Source organism: Talpa europaea (genome assembly GCF_964194135.1).
Source record: "Talpa europaea genome assembly, chromosome: 6".
NCBI classification, from domain to species: domain Eukaryota; kingdom Metazoa; phylum Chordata; class Mammalia; order Eulipotyphla; family Talpidae; genus Talpa; species Talpa europaea.
This window is the reverse complement of record NC_140072.1, coordinates 34899121-34918066: the sequence shown is the minus strand read 5'-3', so window position 1 is coordinate 34918066 and position 18946 is coordinate 34899121. Positions and strand designations below refer to the sequence as shown.

The 18946-nt window shown below is 34.8% G+C and overlaps 1 protein-coding gene across 1 annotated transcript in view; it reads left to right on the top strand.

The window, feature by feature from the left end:
* Positions 1–17252, top strand: part of MRPS9 (mitochondrial ribosomal protein S9) — a gene marked incomplete at both ends in the record, with an annotated part of 50104 nt that extends 32852 nt beyond the window's left edge. The window contains 6 exons of the mRNA XM_084234952.1: positions 7116–7201; positions 8082–8157; positions 10504–10672; positions 11601–11709; positions 14951–15120; positions 17161–17252. Of these exons, the coding sequence (XP_084091078.1) occupies positions 7116–7201; positions 8082–8157; positions 10504–10672; positions 11601–11709; positions 14951–15120; positions 17161–17252 (702 nt within the window). The remainder of the gene's footprint in view (positions 1–7115; positions 7202–8081; positions 8158–10503; positions 10673–11600; positions 11710–14950; positions 15121–17160) is intronic.
* Positions 17253–18946: the final 1694 nt, after the last annotated feature.

Here is an 18946-nt window from a genome sequence, read left to right as displayed (position 1 = left end):
TTTCAACCACATAGTTGACCAACTGTAGTTGTGTGAGGATAGCACCCATCTACCAAGATTTTTGACAAAAATAATAACAAGGAGACATTAGATCATGTGTGTGGTTCTGCCAGGAGACCTTTCTGAAGTCAGTAAACCTTTTTTATCTTCTGTAATAAAGTTGAAATATTTTTTCAGTAGTTGGTCACTATTTGCATGTTAAACTTAATATATTAAACTATGGCAGCTAATAAAAGATCCTGATGCAACTTACTATTAAGAATAACCTATAATGCTTTAGTGGTCATTATTTCCAATTGGCCTATAAACAGTCCATCCAATTTTTGTGAAGAAGTGAGGAGGAAGTGATGATCCATGGAGGGGCCTCAGACTTTCCAAATATGTCACCTTCTAAAGGTTAGGTGGTTAGTTGGATTCCCATTTTCCCATGGATGCAGTGATATGCATGTCTTCAGGTTGCAGGGAAAGTCAATAGCAACCTATTTGTTTTATCAAATAGTGAGTATGATGTATATATGTAATGAAAAAAGTATTAAACAATACTAACAAGTACTTTCTTTAACAGTAACAAGTAATTTAAGTAAGGAGAAATAAGAGACTTAAGAAGTTTCTGAAAGGCTCGTTGAGTTCTGAAAGAGAGCTCCATGCTTGGTGGCACTGACTCATCTGTCTTTTTTCACCTGAAATGGATGGCTTTCCATTTCCTTTAATAGCCACTTAACCAGTAAAACTTGTATTCTTTTCAAACATGATTTAGAGGTTCAGTTTAGGGTTTCAGAAGCAGAATGAAGAAATAAAGAATAAAGAGAGTTCCCTGAAATAAGTGAGCAAATGTGTGTAGGAAATGAAAGAATTTTTTTTTTAAGGTTATCTGTGTCTGTAAAAAAAAAAAAAAAGGCTAGCCCATAGAATGGCTCACTTATGAATACCCTACATCTAGATGAGGGAGAAAACCCTTTGTGTACAATTAAAGTGTAGGTTGGAAGGGTGGTGTGCCCTTTGGATCAACCAGCCTGCCAGAGACGTACCTTGCCTCAACAGCAGGATCCCATCCAGGCCCCCCAAGCTGGTGGTAAAGGGAGGAATGGGCTGTGTTCATAAGATGTTTACAAGTTGGGTCATTTGAAGAAACTGGAATTAACATTTTTCTTAAAATTAAGGGACAAGGCACAAGCTAATTTTAAGAAAAATTTCTGACTGGGTACAGTCAGAAGCGCGGGGGGGGGGGGGGGGGTGAGAGAATTCACCAGAGCCAGAGCGGGGAGCAGAGCAGGCAGAAGGACCGAAGTACACTGCTGAGGGGAGCAGCGGGCGGCAGGAGAGGTCTGTGCACCATGTGGGACCCTTCTCTGGTGGCCAGGGAGCAGCCGGGGATCGAACCGGCGCCGCAGAGGCTGCGGGGAGCTTCGCAACCCAGCACTCAACCGCTGCACCACCGGGGAGGCCCTGTTTCTTTCTTCTTAATGCATGTCTTTTGACAGTTTTTAAGTTCTCTCACTAAAAGTGAATTGACAGCTATTTAAAACTCATGGGATGTGGTTCTTGGACTCTGAAGCGGGAAACCTTTTGTATACTATGATTCTTTAATCAAAGTACATCTATAACACAACCTTTCCCAAAGCTCAATCTGAGGAACAAGTTACAAAATATTCCTCAGGAAAGGGGTTCTGATATTGCTAGTTTGGGGATGCTGCATATTGGGAAACTCGAAGGAGATACTTAACATGGTAAAAAGCTCTGTGAAGTCATTCAGTAAAAAAGCCTGTTGCAGTAACCCACTGGTACTTCAACATTGGGTAACAAAAAACCCTTTCTACGCAGATACCTTTGAATGTCCCATAATGCTAGATATCTCTAGTGCTTAAGAAACATTGTAGAGCCTTATAAAGAATATCAGAAGTTCTGTAAGTTGTCAGCTACATTAAACATTTACTGAAGTTTGCATCCCCCTATGCTGCTGTACATGTGCACACACACCAGCTTTAAAATAAGGTTATGTTTCTAAAAACCACTCTGGAAATTTAGTGTCAGATAGAAAGCTCATTTATGTTTATTTTGCAGTAAACAATGGAATATTTTCTAGATATGTCTATAAATTGAAGGAATTACACCAAGTCCTCCCTTAAGCAAAATGAAGTATATGAAAAGTAGATCTAGTGAGCATTGTTCAGTGTCCTCAGCAATTTTTTTTTCCCTCATCAACATTATAGTGAAGAGATAGTGCTAAAATCTCCTTACTTAAGAAGCGCATGCCCACAGGTGATCTCTACCATTCCCCAAAAAACATGAAATTAAGGAGTAACTAGATCACTGAACTAAGAAAAGAGTTGAAAATATGAAAGAAAACAAGTAATTCTAAGACTCATAACATGCATAGAGAATTCATTGCCTTTTGAAAGAAGCTCCTGGCTTATTAAGGAATTCTCCCACTTATTTTAGATGACTGCAGTAAACTTCCATGTTCATAAAATGTGAGAGCCTTCCAGAAGAATGTGGCTTGATGATATGATGACTCCCTACTCAATAAGCGAAAGTCCTGGAAGCTAGTACCACAGATTTCTTATTTAGTGTATATCTTCTTTGTTACTTGGTGGTGAATATTTATGATGTAGTACTCTTCTTTGTAAAAGTGGACTTAAAATAGTGACCCTTCTCATATTTCAGTATCATAAAGTTACCATTTTACAGCTATGTAAAGTGCTTATTTTTAAAAAGCTAAGGACTGGTACGGACATGTGTCTGCATGCTGTTTGAAGACTTGTCGGTAGAAATTGATTCAGTTAATGAATTCAACAATAGAAATTGCTGTTCTAGAGGTATCTTTCATCTACATTATCCCTGTATATGAGCAGCAACCATTGTATATCTTGTTTGTTCTAAGCGTAACAATTAGGAAAATTAATTTTTTAAAACTGCCTTAAGTCATTGCCTCCTTTGATTTTAATCAGATGACTTCTTTTATAATGGTACAATTGTTAATATATGATGAAACTTTAAGTTGAATAGTAAGAATATATGGTGTTTGAGTTACAAGCATTTTTATGTAATTACTCTTGAATTTGTACTTTCCCAGAATACTTGTCTACCAGACCTGTGTATGGGACTCTTTCTTTTTTATTTTGAATAGCACATTCACAGAGTAAGAGCAAGGCTCCTCAATAGAAACATGTCATTGGGAATGTTAGATAAATAGTAGGAACCAGGCCTTCCTGGTAGCATAGGGGTTAAGTCTCAGCAATATTACGCTATCACTGCTGTGGCCTGAATTCAATCCCTGGCCAGGGGGCTAGCCCGCATGGCACAGCAGACCTCTCCTGTCTCGCCCTCTGCTCCCCTTAGCAGTGTGTTTCAGTAGATCCACTTGCTCTGCTCTCCCCTATTTCTGGTGAGTCCCCTCACCCCCTTCATCTCTGGCCCATACCCAGTTCTTCTGTGCATAAATAAATAAATAAATAAATAAATAAATAAATAAATCTTTTAGAAAATAGTAGGAACCATGAAGAATAAGTTAAATTTTTATTTGTTTCATTTGATTTTGCATATGCCAATAACAAACTATTGAGATGATATTTATGAAATTGATTTTCTGTGACTTTTTCAACAAATGCATATTTTAAGTCAGCTGTTTCTTATTATTGAATTAGTATAAAAGATGATAATTAATGTTAGTTTGTTAATGTATATTTTGTATATCATAATACAGTTGGCTTTTCCAAGACCACTCACCAAGAAATATTATTTGTTTACTTTTCCTAAAATTGAAATTCTACATGATTAATATAACCAAAACAGATATTAGAAGGATACTAAAATTCATATTGCTCATACTCTTGGAAGGGTTTAGTTTAAGTATTTCTTTTCTGCAACCTGAGCATCTGGTATTTTCAAATTAGACACCTTCTAAATTTGACTCATACATTATGGAAATCTGATGACACAGAGGTGGATAGGCTTGCTTTGATTTTATGAAATATTAATCATAGCTGTGATTAATGATTCAGCATTTCACATCTGGGTTATTCCTGTCATATTTGAAAATTATACTATTAAATACAGTATATAAACTTGCTGTAGAAGGGGTCAGACTAATTCTCTAGCGTCCCTTAAAAATTAAGTGGAAACTTAACAATGTACCAGAAGCTACCAGTGATAATCTGTGATGTTGACAGTTCCTGGCATATTTTATACCCTCAAGGAGTTTTTGATGTAAATTAGTACACATCTCTTCAGGGAGGTGAAACTATAGAATCTACTTTCCAGAGAACTGTTATCTCTGCGATAGAATCTCAAAAGTGGTTTTATTATTTAGAAATGAGAATAAATAGAAATGTACACTAATAAGATGGTTTTGATTGTTTAAGTCCTGAATGCCTTACTCCACCCATACTGTCATTGGACCATTGCATTGCTAGAGGTCAAGCACTGTGCTCAGTGCTTCTTATATATTTTCATACTTAAAGAAATGTATGAAGTGGCTAAATGATTATATAACTTGATAGATTATAGCCATCAAAGTGTAAATTAGCCTTTGCTGTAAAGGAATAGAATTTACTGTGTTTGAAACTTGACATGTACTTTTTCATGGGTTACCTTCTCACGTTCTGCATTGTTTCTCCTTATTTTATTTGAAAATTATAAATTTATAAATTATTATGGAACTAAATATACTGGAAGAGAATAATAGCATGCCGAAGAAAATTTTAAAAAAAATGGGAACTTAAAAATTGATCTACAGCAACTGGAAAATAATGATAAGTGTAGCAGTCCGAATTTGACTAAAAGCTTTTACCTCTGAAGCAAGTGAATTATTTTCATTTTAATTGCCTTGGTTATTCCAGAGAACTAAATGCTCCCTTAGAACCAGGGGAGAGTATCGCCTCACTCTTATTGGTATTCTCTTAGATTCCTATTTTCTCAGCTATATTTGAAAGATACAACTCTCAATTATGTACTCTTAGAATCTCAAGACTGGAACAGACCAGCTGAGACACTGAGGCCTTTCCTGTACCAGAGTCCCCAAGGACAGCAGTCTAGGAGGGGTCCTGCCTGCTGATGGGCAGTGCAAGGTATCCAGTGAGATGCTGTTTGCGCTGCCTGTCCACTTTGCATAAATGGGGGAAGCTTCATTTTGGGAGGGGGTTTCCCTTATTTTACCTGTCCAGAGAACTTGAGAAATGCTGTCTAAGTAAAGATGCACCAGCTATCCAGTTGGAGTCACAAACTATTATCTTAACCTTGAAAAATGCCCTAATCACAAACTGTCAAATGAAGCTCAACAATTCTTGGGCGACAAATTGTAAAATTTTAAGTTCAATAGCAGGTATATGTTCTATATGTGGATATTCACATTAGTTCTTGCATTCTTTAGGATTGACAGTTACTTTAAATCTTCAGATCTATTCACCTGTTACATGTGACCGATTGTACTTTAGATATAGTTATAGGAATAGTTATGCTTAATTGGATTCTAGAATTGATATGACTTCATTTGTCCCCTTGCTGTTGTGTTGCACTAGACTCTGGAGCTTTAGAGTTCAGATCCAAACTTCAGTGTCCAATGCTTGAAGGCATCATTAAAATTAGTCACTGAGCCCCACCCCAGAGGTTCCTCTTCAGAAAGTTTGGAATGGCACCTAAAAATTTATATATCTAACCAGTTCAAGTCTTGGATGCTGCTGCTGTCCTGGAGTTCTGTCTTTAGAATTACCAAACTAGTGATTGTTTCATTTTGTTTGAGGTATTCATGACCACTGTCAGAGTCTGGAGCTCAGCCACAGATTTATAGCTTTAAAGGGCTGCTTTTCTTTTTCTCTCTGCTTCTTTATCATGTCTAAGCTATCAATTCAACTAATCTTATTGAAAAACCAAACAAAAGACAAGTCTCCCCAACCATAAGAAACGAATCTATATCCTCCTCACTGAGAAGCCCTAACCTGTTGAGTATAATCTCAGCTTTTCTCACCGACATGAAACTCAGAGGCTCACAATTTACATCCTTTCTCTTTTCTTTTAATATTCTTTTTCCCCATGATAGAAATGTATTCCTAAAAAAAAAAAAAAGGTTGCAAAATGGAGATAATATAATAGCAAAATGGAAGTACTGACAAATACAAAGACAAAGAAAACAAACTCTTTGTCAACTACATTGTAATATAATATGTTAGTCTAATCAGAACCCACAGGAAGTTGCCCCTGAAAACTTGACACTATTAAGACTGTTTGAGGTATGGATGGACATCTCTATCATGTTGGAAAAGTTGTGTTGTCCAGTATCCATAAGGATAATGGAAAATGTCGTGATTAACAAGAAACAAATGTCATTTATATCATCTCTAACTCATCTTCTGAAAATATCAGTTTGTTCATTAGGTATTAGTGTGCTAGGTTATGTGTCAATTATAAATGAAGACACATATTAACAAATGTGGATTCTCAAATAATCAAGTTTGCTGAATCAAAAAAAATAGCCAATTGCATTTTTCTGCTTGTTGTAAATTCATTTCCTAGGAAATATATTTCACTGATAGCCTTTATTGCTAGATTATTGTTTTTTACAAGGTCTAACAAAATGGCAAGTTTTCCCCCACCTGCATTACAAACAAGGGACATGCATTCACAGACTTTGTTAGAAAGTAAATGAATAGGCAAAAATCAAATATGAAAAATAAATATAATAGAAAACTTTTAAAGGTACAAGCTATACGATGAGGACTTAAATATTATATAAATATTAAATGTTAGATAATTTTACTGGTTGTTAATTCTCTCAGTTTAAAGTATATGTTGCTGTGTCAGTTATGTGGGGGTTTTTGTTTGTTTGTTTTTAAGGCAATATTTGGTCCAGTTTGTGGAACTCTTAAGGAAAACAGTTTGTGGGTTTGTTTTTACCAACCTCACTGGAGTTGGTAATTTTTTTATAGTTACTTAAAAATCGGTTAAATTACCATTCTTTAGTTAATGAGAAATATTATTTGGAAACATTTTCTTTATTATTTACTGTGCATCTATTATTTAAAGAAGTCTCTTTTGAAATGAGGGGTACTCAAGGTAAAATGAAATAGAAGTAATATGTACTACTTCTCTTATTTTAAGCATGTGTATTTTATTTGCCATAGGAAGCATATGGAAAGCTACTGGATACAGAAAAACATCAAAATCAATTGCAAGCCAAAGGTCTACTTGCAGAAAAAACTAAAACCATGTAAGTTCTTTTCTTGCATTACAATATATTGAGAAATTGAATTAAAAGTGTGCCACGTACCGTTGGTGGTTTTAGGCATACTTACAGCAAAAAAAAAAAATTGTTCAACATTTTAGTATTAACCTTAAAAGTTAGGTATCGAAATAATAGGTGATTTTTTTTGTTGGTTTTTAGAAGGAAGTAAATAAATATTGAGGTTATTTTTGTTACTTTTTGTTATTTTTGTTACCAGATTTACATATTCAATGGTTCTTAATTGCTGTATCTAAATGACATCAGTATTTTCACATCACATATGTAGTTGCACATTAACATATACATGCTTTTAATTTTTTTTTTCCTTTGCTATTTCAAGGTTTGTACCTCCATTTGGAAAAGTGATAGATTAGAGCCATAAATCTAGCAGCCAGTTTTGAATTTTGGCCCGGTTACTTATCTTTTCTCATACAAAAGACACAAATCCTTCCTTGACCATACCTTGTTTAAGTGCAAGTACTACACCTAACCCTTTATTTGCACTTTTCACTACTTTAGTCCACTGACAAGTTAATTTTGTGTCCATAATTTCTCCTTTGAAGTAAATTACAAAAAATACAATTAAATGTTTAAGCAATCTGGTGGTTTTTTAAATATCAAATGAATTCCACAATGGAATGGTTAACTCTTCAAAGCAAACATTTGCTAAACTGGATATGTTTTCTAAAGTAAATTGAAAAAATGAAATATGTCTCAAAAACAGTTTATTTGTACGAAGTTTTACAGCTATGTAATACAAAAATTTGCTTCCCAATCAAGAATTGCTACTACATGTGGGATCTTTTGTGCTATAATTCTAATTGCATGGTTAATTTAAAAGAGAATATATGTGATATTTTAACAGAGACCTGATTGGCAGCAGATGGCTGATTAAGGAGGAACTAGAAGAAATGTTAGTGGAAAAACTGTCAGATCAAGATGTGAGTAATTAATCTTTTTAATTTAAGGGGACCTGTGCTGTAAGAATGCAGACAATTGCTGTATTTAGGATCCTGATAGTTATGTTCCTCAGAGGCAGGTGTTCCCAGTACATGTTGTCCTTTTAAAAAATATTTATAGTTGATTTCTGCAATGGAAGAGCCTTCCCTGTGGTCAGAAAGGTGATAGGAAGGTCTCCAGACCTTCTTATGTAAGTGCCCCTATGTCCTCTGCCAGTCATTCTAAGGAAGCATAGCAGATGTCATTTTTCATCTCCTTCAGTAAAGCAGATAGCTAATTTTACAAGCTAATGATAAGTGTAAGGAGCTATTACAGGTTAATAGAAAGGAATGAAGCACATGGTTGATTTCATGCAATTTGCTGCTTCCTGGCTTACCTATGTGCAGTAGCTATAAGGCCAGTATTTTTCATCTTGGAATCTTCAAAACCACCTGTGTTAGAATCTTTTGGAATGCTGGTTACAAATGCAGTTTCCTAAAATTCAAGAATCTATATTTTAATGAGCTCTCCAAGCGAATTATATACCCTATAAAGTTTATGACCCCTGGTTTAGGTCTTTGGTTCTTATTTTGCCGTATATTCTAGTATATGACAATATTACCAGGAGAAATGTCATGTTTAAAATATTTTGATGTTCCAAATTTAGACTATTCCTGGAAGATTTGAGTATAGATAAATTTCACAAATTTTTCCAGGAAGGATTTTTTTCCCCTTCCATATTGGCTAACATTGTCAGTACCTTGCCACCAGGTAGATTTTAAGTCATGTATTTAAATTGCTCTTTTTCTCATTTAACATATTGGAGAAATTAATGATTTGGAAAAGTTGCAATTTGCTTAACCAAGTTGTCAGGCATTTGGTGAATGGTAGATCTGAAGTTAATTTCTAATATCCTAAAGCCAAGTCAGTATTGCTGCACTTGGATCTAAGTGAAAAATCTTTCTTTGCTTCTTCAGTGAACTTATCATTTCATTGTTTCCTCTGTTTTCTGACTGCTCTGATTTTTATAATACAGGCTTTTTTTTGTTTTTCATTTTGAAAACATCCCAAGGACTTATTATTAGTATACAGCTATGAACACAAAACATATACATCTATATTAAATGTATGTATGTATATGATTGCCCTCATTACTTTTGGGGGAATAAATAGCAGTAGAAGAAATTCTGAAACTAATGGTTCATATCAAGATGAGGAAAGCAGGGGTGGTCAGAGATTTCTTAAACCTCAAACCTCTTTCACAGAAGGGTATGCCATATTGTAGTTACCCTTTGGTAAGTTCAGTTGTAGTTTCCATTGTGCATGATGAAATTGCAAGAATAACTGTGATCAGGACACAGGCCTATAAATGGAGAAGAATGGAACTTTATGCTGCCAGCTACTTTAAATAGCTATTTCCCCCTTTCTCAGAAAATTTCCTTCCCTTTTATTGTAACATCAATAAAAGGAAGCAGTCATTGAAATATTCCTTTTCAATTTACTGGTGAGATTTTAAATATTTCAAATTATTAAGGGCAAATTTTTACTATGAAGGCAATGGTGACAAGGATGAGGTTGGCTTAAACATAAATAAGTTAGTAAAAAATTGTGCTTCACACTCCATAATAACCAAGGATAAGTTGTTTCCTTCTGTATAAACACTTTAGAATGATTATTCTGGCTTCTGATTTTAAGGGGTTAATACCAAGTTGTTTACTTTCTAATCACATGTTCAAGAACTATTAAAAAAAAAGCACAGAGTGGCAAGGATAATTTATTTCAAGAGGTTGCCCTTTAAGTCAAGTATCTCTTGAATTTTTAAATAGCTTGATTGTTCGGTTTTAAAGGAAATCATAAACATTAAAGTAACACAGCTTGAACAGCTAAAGATATATTTGCCAAATGTATTATGAAATATAATTTAAGAGGTACATTTTCTCAAAATCAAACTCTTCCCATTTTGCTGTACATAACTTACTGGAAATTATTTATGATGTTCCCCTTGATATAGTTCTATTAAAAGAGTAGAAATTATACTTGAAGATCATCTAAATATTTTTTGAAAATGAATTTAAATCTCAATTCATGTAATCATAATACAGAGAAATTGATTTTTCTTTGAATGATAAATCTCTTGTTTCTTGAAAGAAAAGATTGAGCACTAAAGATACGCAGGGAAGGGGCTGCATCTGCATGCTGTTTTAAAAGCAGCATGAAGGTGCAGAAGTGTCATCCTGTCAAAATTCATCAAGAAAAGCAACATTGGAAAGATCAAGTATATAAAAATAGAAAAAATTTAGCAAATGCAATTACACTTGCATCTTCTAATGAATTTTTATTGTCTGCAGTATGCGCAGTTTATTCGGCTGCTAGAAAGGTTATTGACATTGCAGTGTGGTAGTGCTGCAGAAGAATTTCTTCAGAGGTTTCGTAGGAGTGTAACTATTCAATCAAAAAAACAGCTGATTGAACCTGTGCAGTATGACGAGCAAGGAATGGCCTTCAGCAGAAGTGAAGGTAATGACATTCTGTGGAGAGAAAATAAATTTAGTGAAGATCGAGGAACGACAATTATTTTTTACTTGCTGTTGTTCTCTGGGATGCATTTGTTTTATTTATTGTTTATTTTTGCTACTGCGCCATTGTATTTCCTAAATTTTTAGATTCTTGAAATTTTTAAAAACTGAATCTTCTAATGTCCCAAGAAAAATGGTGGATACATACCTACATAATCATATCAACTAACACTTTTTTATTTTCACATATTTATGTAAAATTCTTTTTATTTTCCCATTTCAACTGGTGTAAACCAAAAAACCTTATAATAAAGGTTCCTCATATAAAGTGAAATTGACAGTGAATCTCTATGTTAAAACTATGAAACATGAAACTTTAGGTCCTCAACTCACATTTTCTTTGTAGATGTTCAAAGACATTGGCATACTGTAACTTTTAAGAACTGATCTGTTAAATGATATATCTGCAACTCTTAAAAATTAATCACTCCTGTGTCAGTTTTTTTCAACTAGTATTTTCAAAGATATGTGATCTTTCCTGAGGATTCCTTTCATTTCTACCATATTTTATTATACTACTTATATATTTTTTTAAATCCTATGATTAGTGATTGCTTATTAATTACAGGACACTTTGATTTTTTTGGAGGTAATAAAATAGATATGAGTTGCATTGTCGCTTGTTTAAACTAATTTAAAATCTTTTGGTGTTCCAGAAATGGAATTAAAAGAATTACCCCAAAATAAGCTTTGTTTACCTCAATATGGTATTGATCACTATTTTATTTTTGTTTGCCTTTTAATCATTATGAACTTTTCAATAAATAGTGTTAAATATATATCATTCTGGAGGAAAAAAATTTGAATGTAGTTTCACCTGTCTCAAATATCTAAGATTTTTACTAACAGAAATTTGTTTATTTTTAAAGGTAAAAGAAAGAGTGCAAAAGCAGAAGCAATTGTTTATGAACATGGAAGTGGAAGAATAAATGTAAATGGAATCAGTTACCTCCTTTATTTCCCAGTAACACAGGACAGGTTTGTTTTGGCTTTTTCTTTTTCTTTTTGTTTCTAAAGAAAATGTACTTTATAGTACATTATCACCCTTAGGAAGACTTTCTGTGCTTTCTGATTGTATTTGTCTGAGTATTTCTCTTTATGAAATATAATTTATTATTAAAGTAGCTGAAGGGAAGTTATCACTATTTTTTTGTAGTTTTCTAGTTTTTTTTAAAAAAACATTTTTTACAATCCCTCATCAGTTGACTCCCCCTTCTTCCTTTATCAGATCCTACTGAAATTTGAGGACTTTACAGATATGTCTTACATTCTGAAATGCAGACTATGCCAAAATATAAGAAAAGTAGGTTTCTGCCTGTTTCCCGAGTTGGGTGGTAGGGGTAGACATTTGTAAAACAAAACAACAATGACCAACCTTGGCATTTACCATCATAACTATCAGAAAAGACTACATTATCACTTTGGATTTTTTTCTTATACAAAGGAAATTGATTTTATACATATTGAGCAAGAAAACAAATCTGACATTTATAGATAAAAATAATAGCTCATCAGACTTTGCTTAGTTTCTAATACAAAACATGGCAGTTTTATTTTTTTAAACTTTGTATCCGTGGAGAAATAGACATTAATCATAAATAGGTATCACAATCAAATTCTTTAAACCTATTCATCTTAGATCTCTTTGTGAGTTGCTATATAAGGCCTCATTCTTGAGATGGTTGCTTTTTTTCCCCACTAGTTCCTATCATTATCCACAAGTAACAGAAGTTCTGCATGATTAGTTCCTCTTTTCCCTAATCATTCTCCTGTTTCCTGAATTTGTGGTAGCATTTAAGGTCAAAAGGGACAACATTCTTCTGATCCTGATGCTTATATAAGAAAAAAGGGACCCTTCCAATGTAATATAAATTTGGGGGCAAAATATTTACTAAAGGAAGTGTGTGTTTATTTTATTTGTGTGTGTATATCAAGAAGTACCTCACTCTAACTCCATTAAATATGAATTAAACTAATTCTGCCATCATTCTCGCCAGGAAATGGCCAGAGGAAGCTCTTACTTACTTTACAAAAAGCCTAAGAGAGAGGTAACTTCAGCATTGGGACTGCTAGGAGTAACCTAACAGTTTCTGCTTATTACTTAACTATCCAGGACATAGTAAACATGTAGTTGGATTATCAACTATGTTGCTTTCCCAGCAACATTAGAAGTTGTTTATTCACTCTGATGTATAAAACAAACATTTATTGCTATGTGCCTAGTACTATGAAATATGTAGATTGATAACCTTTCTGATTTGAAAGGCTCTTGCTCTGTCAATCACCAATAAAACAACTATTAAACATCTGTAAAAAAAGAAATACATTCCTCACATAGCACTACCCATGCAATAAGGAGATATGATTCATATTTTAAACAATTATGGAAAAGTAAGAGTATGCAATTATGTATATTTAGGTAACATGCTATAGAATTGGTGTCTATTGGAAGAGTAGCATTCAAAGAAGATAGAAATGAGGAAGTTGTTTATTTTACATTTTTCAAAAAAACTGATTATATAACAAAGAACAAAATAAATTTGATTCTTTCAACTCAGGATTTAATCTAAGATCCATAAGAGGAGAGAAGATGAATTGTGAAATATTTTCATGCCATGTAATTATTTTTCAGATACTAGTTTTCAGTGCAGATTAATTAACATTTAGAGTTGCATAATCATTTTTGATTGTTCCCTTTGGGTACATCTGCTTGTAAATTTAGTATTGTACCTCAGTGTACTCCAGCCTCCCAATTACCCAGACTCTTCTTAATGGTTCTCTCTTACTTTGATCATTCCTGCTTATCTACTCTTAAGTATCTCTACCAGTTAAATTATAAAATACATTTTTTCTGAACTTTAGTGCAGGTTTATCTTCTATATAAACATTTGTTGTGGAGTCTTAAATTTTTAGAAATTGGTACTGATAAACGTCTGAGCTCCCAAACAGGTTAAGTGACCAGAGCTACTCTTAGTGACATCTCTTATGTCATTAACCCACTTAACTGTTAGGCAATGCAGAGATCTGTGACGTGTGCTCATGACAATCACAAAGAGTCTATCTTGGCCTCTATTTCTTTGCTGGAAAAATGAAACAATGGAGTTAGATAATCAGTTTATAAATTTTCTTCCATTATTATGATAACATGGCTATTATTTATAATGGAACTATTTTTGATACATTCCTTTATTTTACTTGGTTGCTTTCATATCACTGTTTTTTTCTCTTGTTACAGGAGTTTTTTTCATTCCTATTAAAAGAACATCACTACTGTATTGCTACACATTCTAATTATGTTCTTTCAAGATCTTGTTCTCTCCATCTATCTGATATGATTATTTTACTAGTGTAATCTAGGAGTAACACTTGACTATCTTGTTCATATTCATCTTTCAGCTTCACTGTGTTTTAATAAACTTTTTTGGGGGTTTAGAAAGTGTCAAACAAAACAAGTAACTTCTCTAAATAAAAATTTGGAAGAGCTGTATATGGCAAAATAGCAAAGTCAGAGGACTCACCACAGGTGACATGAGTGCTAGATTTGGCACATACCTGATATTCAACAAAGGAAGGTCCAGGGTCATGATCTGTCTTTCTCTCCTACTGGGGTGCCTGCCTGGGCCCATGTGGACTCTCCCCATTGAGGGAACTGCTCTGATGTGGCCTGTGCAGTGTGGCACCTAGCATCACCTGGCAGATAGCAGGACTTTGCAAGCCAGAGGACTACAGAAGGAGAATGTGTTTCAGTGAGGGTAAAGATTGAAAGTGGCTTTAGTAACTTCAGAAACTAAGTCAAGATGAATGTTATGCATTGTATAAATACATTATACCCTGTTTTATTAAATGAACAAACACAGCATTTGGTAATTGCTCAGGAAGATCTAATATTATATCTGATCATTGAATCCAGAGGGATTAGACTTACTTGAGTAATAGAGTTTCCCAATTTTAAAACTTCTTTATCAGATTATTTACAGGCCTGGCAAAGTTCTCATGTGATTAAAAGGATCTACAAATTCTAAGATAGAGTGTGTTATTAACTCCATGAAAAAAGAGGAATAAACCTTTCTAAATATCAAAAATATCAGTGTCTCTTCTTTGAAGGGTTGATCCTACGCGTGAGCACTGACATGCATAATGGCTTTTATCAATGTTCAGAATGTGCAGCTCATAAAATTATGATCTTTACAGTAAAATTTTTATTTCTGATGTGCCTTAGAGAACAGCTGATGTTCCCTTTTCACTTCCTTGACCGGCTTGGAAAACATGACGTGACCTGCACAGTCTCGGGGGGCGGGCGGTCTGCGCAGGCTGGAGCAATACGCTTGGCCATGGCAAAAGCCTTGTGCAGTTTCGTCACCGAGGAAGAGGTGGAGTGGATGAGACAAGGTATGAGTTGGGGTTGGAGGGACATGTCCAGATAATACAAGTGTGTATTTGATTTTTTGTTACCTGGAAGCAGTGAGGAAAACTTTTAGTTAATTATACAGTTTGCTGGCTTCTCTTTTCCTGTTCTAGAGCCGTAACAGTTTTTTAGTTTTGATCTCTTAGGAAGTAAATGTAAATTAGAAAAAGAAAAAGTGGCACTCACAGCATCGTGGAAAATTCATTTTACCCTTAAGGCATAACCTTTTTGTCCAGTTTAACAATATGTTTAATTTATACGTTTAATGGATAAATTGGTTGTTTTTCTTTCATTATAGAAATGTTTAATGATTATTTGATTTAATGATGAAGCCTTTAAGGTCTTATTTTCCAAAGTTACTGGAGATTTCTATTTTTCCATTGTGATGTTAGTTTGAATTTTCTTTTCCTTTGCTCATTTTGTGTGACCCTGTCACCTGCTCACTCATAAGAATCTGCAGTATGAGAATATGCAATTAGGTTTTCCTTAGAGCACTGCTTTTGCAATTGTAATAACGCAGGGCCTTCTAGCTGATGATTATTTTTGCACTATTTATGAAGGGAGGCAGGTGCTGTGGGATCCTGCCTTGTGGCCTGAGTGAGTCACATAAAGAGCCTTTGGGCCTCAGGTCTTCTCTGGACAGGTGAGATGTCCAGCAGGGGCCATGACGCCCCTGGGGTCTGATGATAGCTGCGGTTACCACCACTGGTGGCTTATGCAAGTTAATTTTTATTTATTTATTTTAATTTTTGCGCGGCCCACCAGCTGCTGGCCAACCACCCCACCCACCCCGCCGCCCCCCTGCAAGTTAATTTTTTAAGTCTCAAAAGTTCATTTGTTTACCAGCAATTCACCATTTTGTGGGATTCCTATATGTCATTAAAATAATTTTGTGGGCTCTTATTTCACAATTCTGTTTGATTGAGCTGCTATGAATATTGATTAAAAAGTAATAAAGCATTATTACTTATCATTAAAACTAGAATTTAGATAGGTCTGGTCTATATTTGTCTAAAATACTGTTGCTTTATTCCATGTTCTTTAAGTACAAGTAAATGCAATAGCTTATGGGTACGTAATAAATATTTGTAGTTTGTCTAATAAAATACCTGAACCCTGTATATAGTGGACAGAAGTACTAGCTAACATTGAAAAAAATAAAAAAGACAATAAAAACTGTGGCCTAGTTACATGTTTATAAAAGCACTGTAAGAGCTTTCACATAACTGGTATTCTTGAAATTCAGTCTTTTCTAACATGCAATGGTTCCCGCCACTGCTAGGGTGCTATCTGCTATGAATAACTAGGGGCCATCCGCTATGAATAACTTGTTAATTGCCTAGAAATCACAATTGCTCCTGATAATTAGGAGAGTGGAAGCTTCTAGTTAAACTGAGTTTATTCTTCTAGAATAAACTAGTTATTCTGAGATTACAACCCTAAAACTTACTTTCTATATTGCAAAACAAATTATCAAGGGATTTTATTATCACACAAATTAGAATATTAAAACTTTCTTTAAATATATTGTCATATTTTATGTATATGGCTATTCATTATCCTATTAGTATATGTTGATATACTTCCTCATACTTGAAATCTGTGTTCTTTACTTAGTAACTTAATCATCCGGTAAAGTTTTCTTTTCTACCTCTTGTCTCTATTAACCTTCACATCTGTAATAAATATGTAGTCTGTAGCGACTGCCGCACAAGAGCTGCTTTATTTTAAGTTGGGCAAGTTTAAAAACCAAAAAAGGAGGCATAGTTCTCATAGTATAAGGAAAGTAGACTCAAATATTGTAGCTGGTGTTTGCCTCAGAAATTGGAAAAATACCCTAAAAGAGTGAAAGCAAACTGCTGTTGTGAGATTTATGCCAGGCCGGTAAATTATTGTAGGTCTGGTTGCTTTCCTCTGTTTTTTTTCTGACCACAGTACCTATAAATTCATGTGATTCACTTCCTTTCCTGCTAGGTAACATGCATTTTCCATGGTTCATAAAGGCTCCTCTTTTTATCCTGCAGCCGGTCTACTGACTACTGACCCACGTGTCCGAGAACGGAAGAAGCCAGGCCAGGAGGGTGCCCGCAGAAAGTTTACCTGGAAGAAGCGCTGAGTATTTTCATAGGAAAAGACAGGAAAACTGTCTATGTGCTTGGCATGTGGCAGACACACAATAAATAAATATTTGCTGACCAGGGTGAGGGCAGTACTAGTAGATATGTGAATTGTGACATGATTTATTTTTAAATGCTACTTTGTAAAGGTTAGCTTTAAAAAACAATTAAAAAAAATGTTTAGCTTCATTTTCATGCTTTATTTTGTTTAAGCGTTTTCCAAAGGCAGTTTTAGGACAATTCGTAGAATTGGCATGGCAGACCTGAAAGGAACATTCAGCGAAATGTAGTCAGGTAATCTTTGAGGCTACAGAGAAGACCCAGCCCCAGATTTCGAGCAGCCTACCAGAGCCACATTGGTAATTTAATGATTAAACTACTAGAATTCATTTCTCCTGATTCTCTTATTTTCCCATATGGCAATTGTTACAACATACTTTTCAAAATTGAGAGAGAAATAAGTTCAAATATTATTTTTAAAAGCAACCCACATGTCAGTGATAGCATGGGGTGTTTGTCTTTCTCATCTGTCTTTCTCACTTAGCATAATGGCATCCAGGTTATAAAATGAATAAATTCTAAGGATCTAATATATAGCACGCTGTCTGTAGTGATCATACTGTATTGTGTCATTGAAAAGAGTAGATTTCAGTATTCACACACAAACACACACACACACGTGCACGAAAAGGTAACCGTGTGAGGTGATGGAGGTGTTAATTAACTTGATAGTGGGACTCCTTTCACAATGTACATATCAAATCACACTGTACACTTTAAATATATTGCAATTTTATTTGTCAATTATAACTCATAATGCTGGGAAGAAAATAAAGCAAGCCAAGTGAAAGTAATAGTTAATGCTGTAACCACTTATTGCAGTAGTCTATGCAGGAGATTAAACTGGAGAAAGTGCTCTGCCTCCCACGGAAGTGTCAGCAGTGAAGCTTGAGGAAAGGAAACACAGGCTTCTGAATGAAGGCCCTTAAGGAGGAGAAGGGACAGAAGGCAGGTAAATGAGGAATACAGGTATTCAGAAGACCATAGTGGTGAGTGTGGGACACCAAGTCCTGACTGTAGCTCCTTCCAAAGATGCCATGCGCTGGCCCTCCCAAGTCAAGTTGGGGAAGGCAGCTTCCTGGGAGAGCCTCTGGGAAACCCTTTGTAACTGCTTGTGTCGGATCTGAAAGCTCCGTGGGGCAGCCGAGGAGCTGAACTCAATAGCAGAGTGTGAAATGGAGGACTTTGCTATAGGATCCCTAAGATTTCCTAAGAAACTTTCACATTTTAACTTCACTGCCATTTTTCCAGTTGATTTTTGAGGAGAAAAAGGCAGTTGGAAGCAAAAATATTCTTCAAGAATTAGACCCTCAATGCTCAATATTCCTTTATGTATAGTTGCATAGTGCTGATTTCTTCATAAATCTGCTTTAAAAATCTTGGATAAGTTCTGAAACTTGTATGCACACATCAAATCCTTATACAGCAAAATAATATGATGAAAAAATGAGAGCATAAGTAACATCCTATAGTACCCAGTGCATTTTTCATCTCAGAGGAAATTATAGAAAATGTATCCTATGGTTCTCTCTATGGAGCATTTTCTAGTGAGAGCATCTGTGGCAGATGTTGTTCAGCCTCTGTTGGAGTATGCTTTTCACCGCTTTGAAGAGAGAAGTGACAAGTGGTCCCT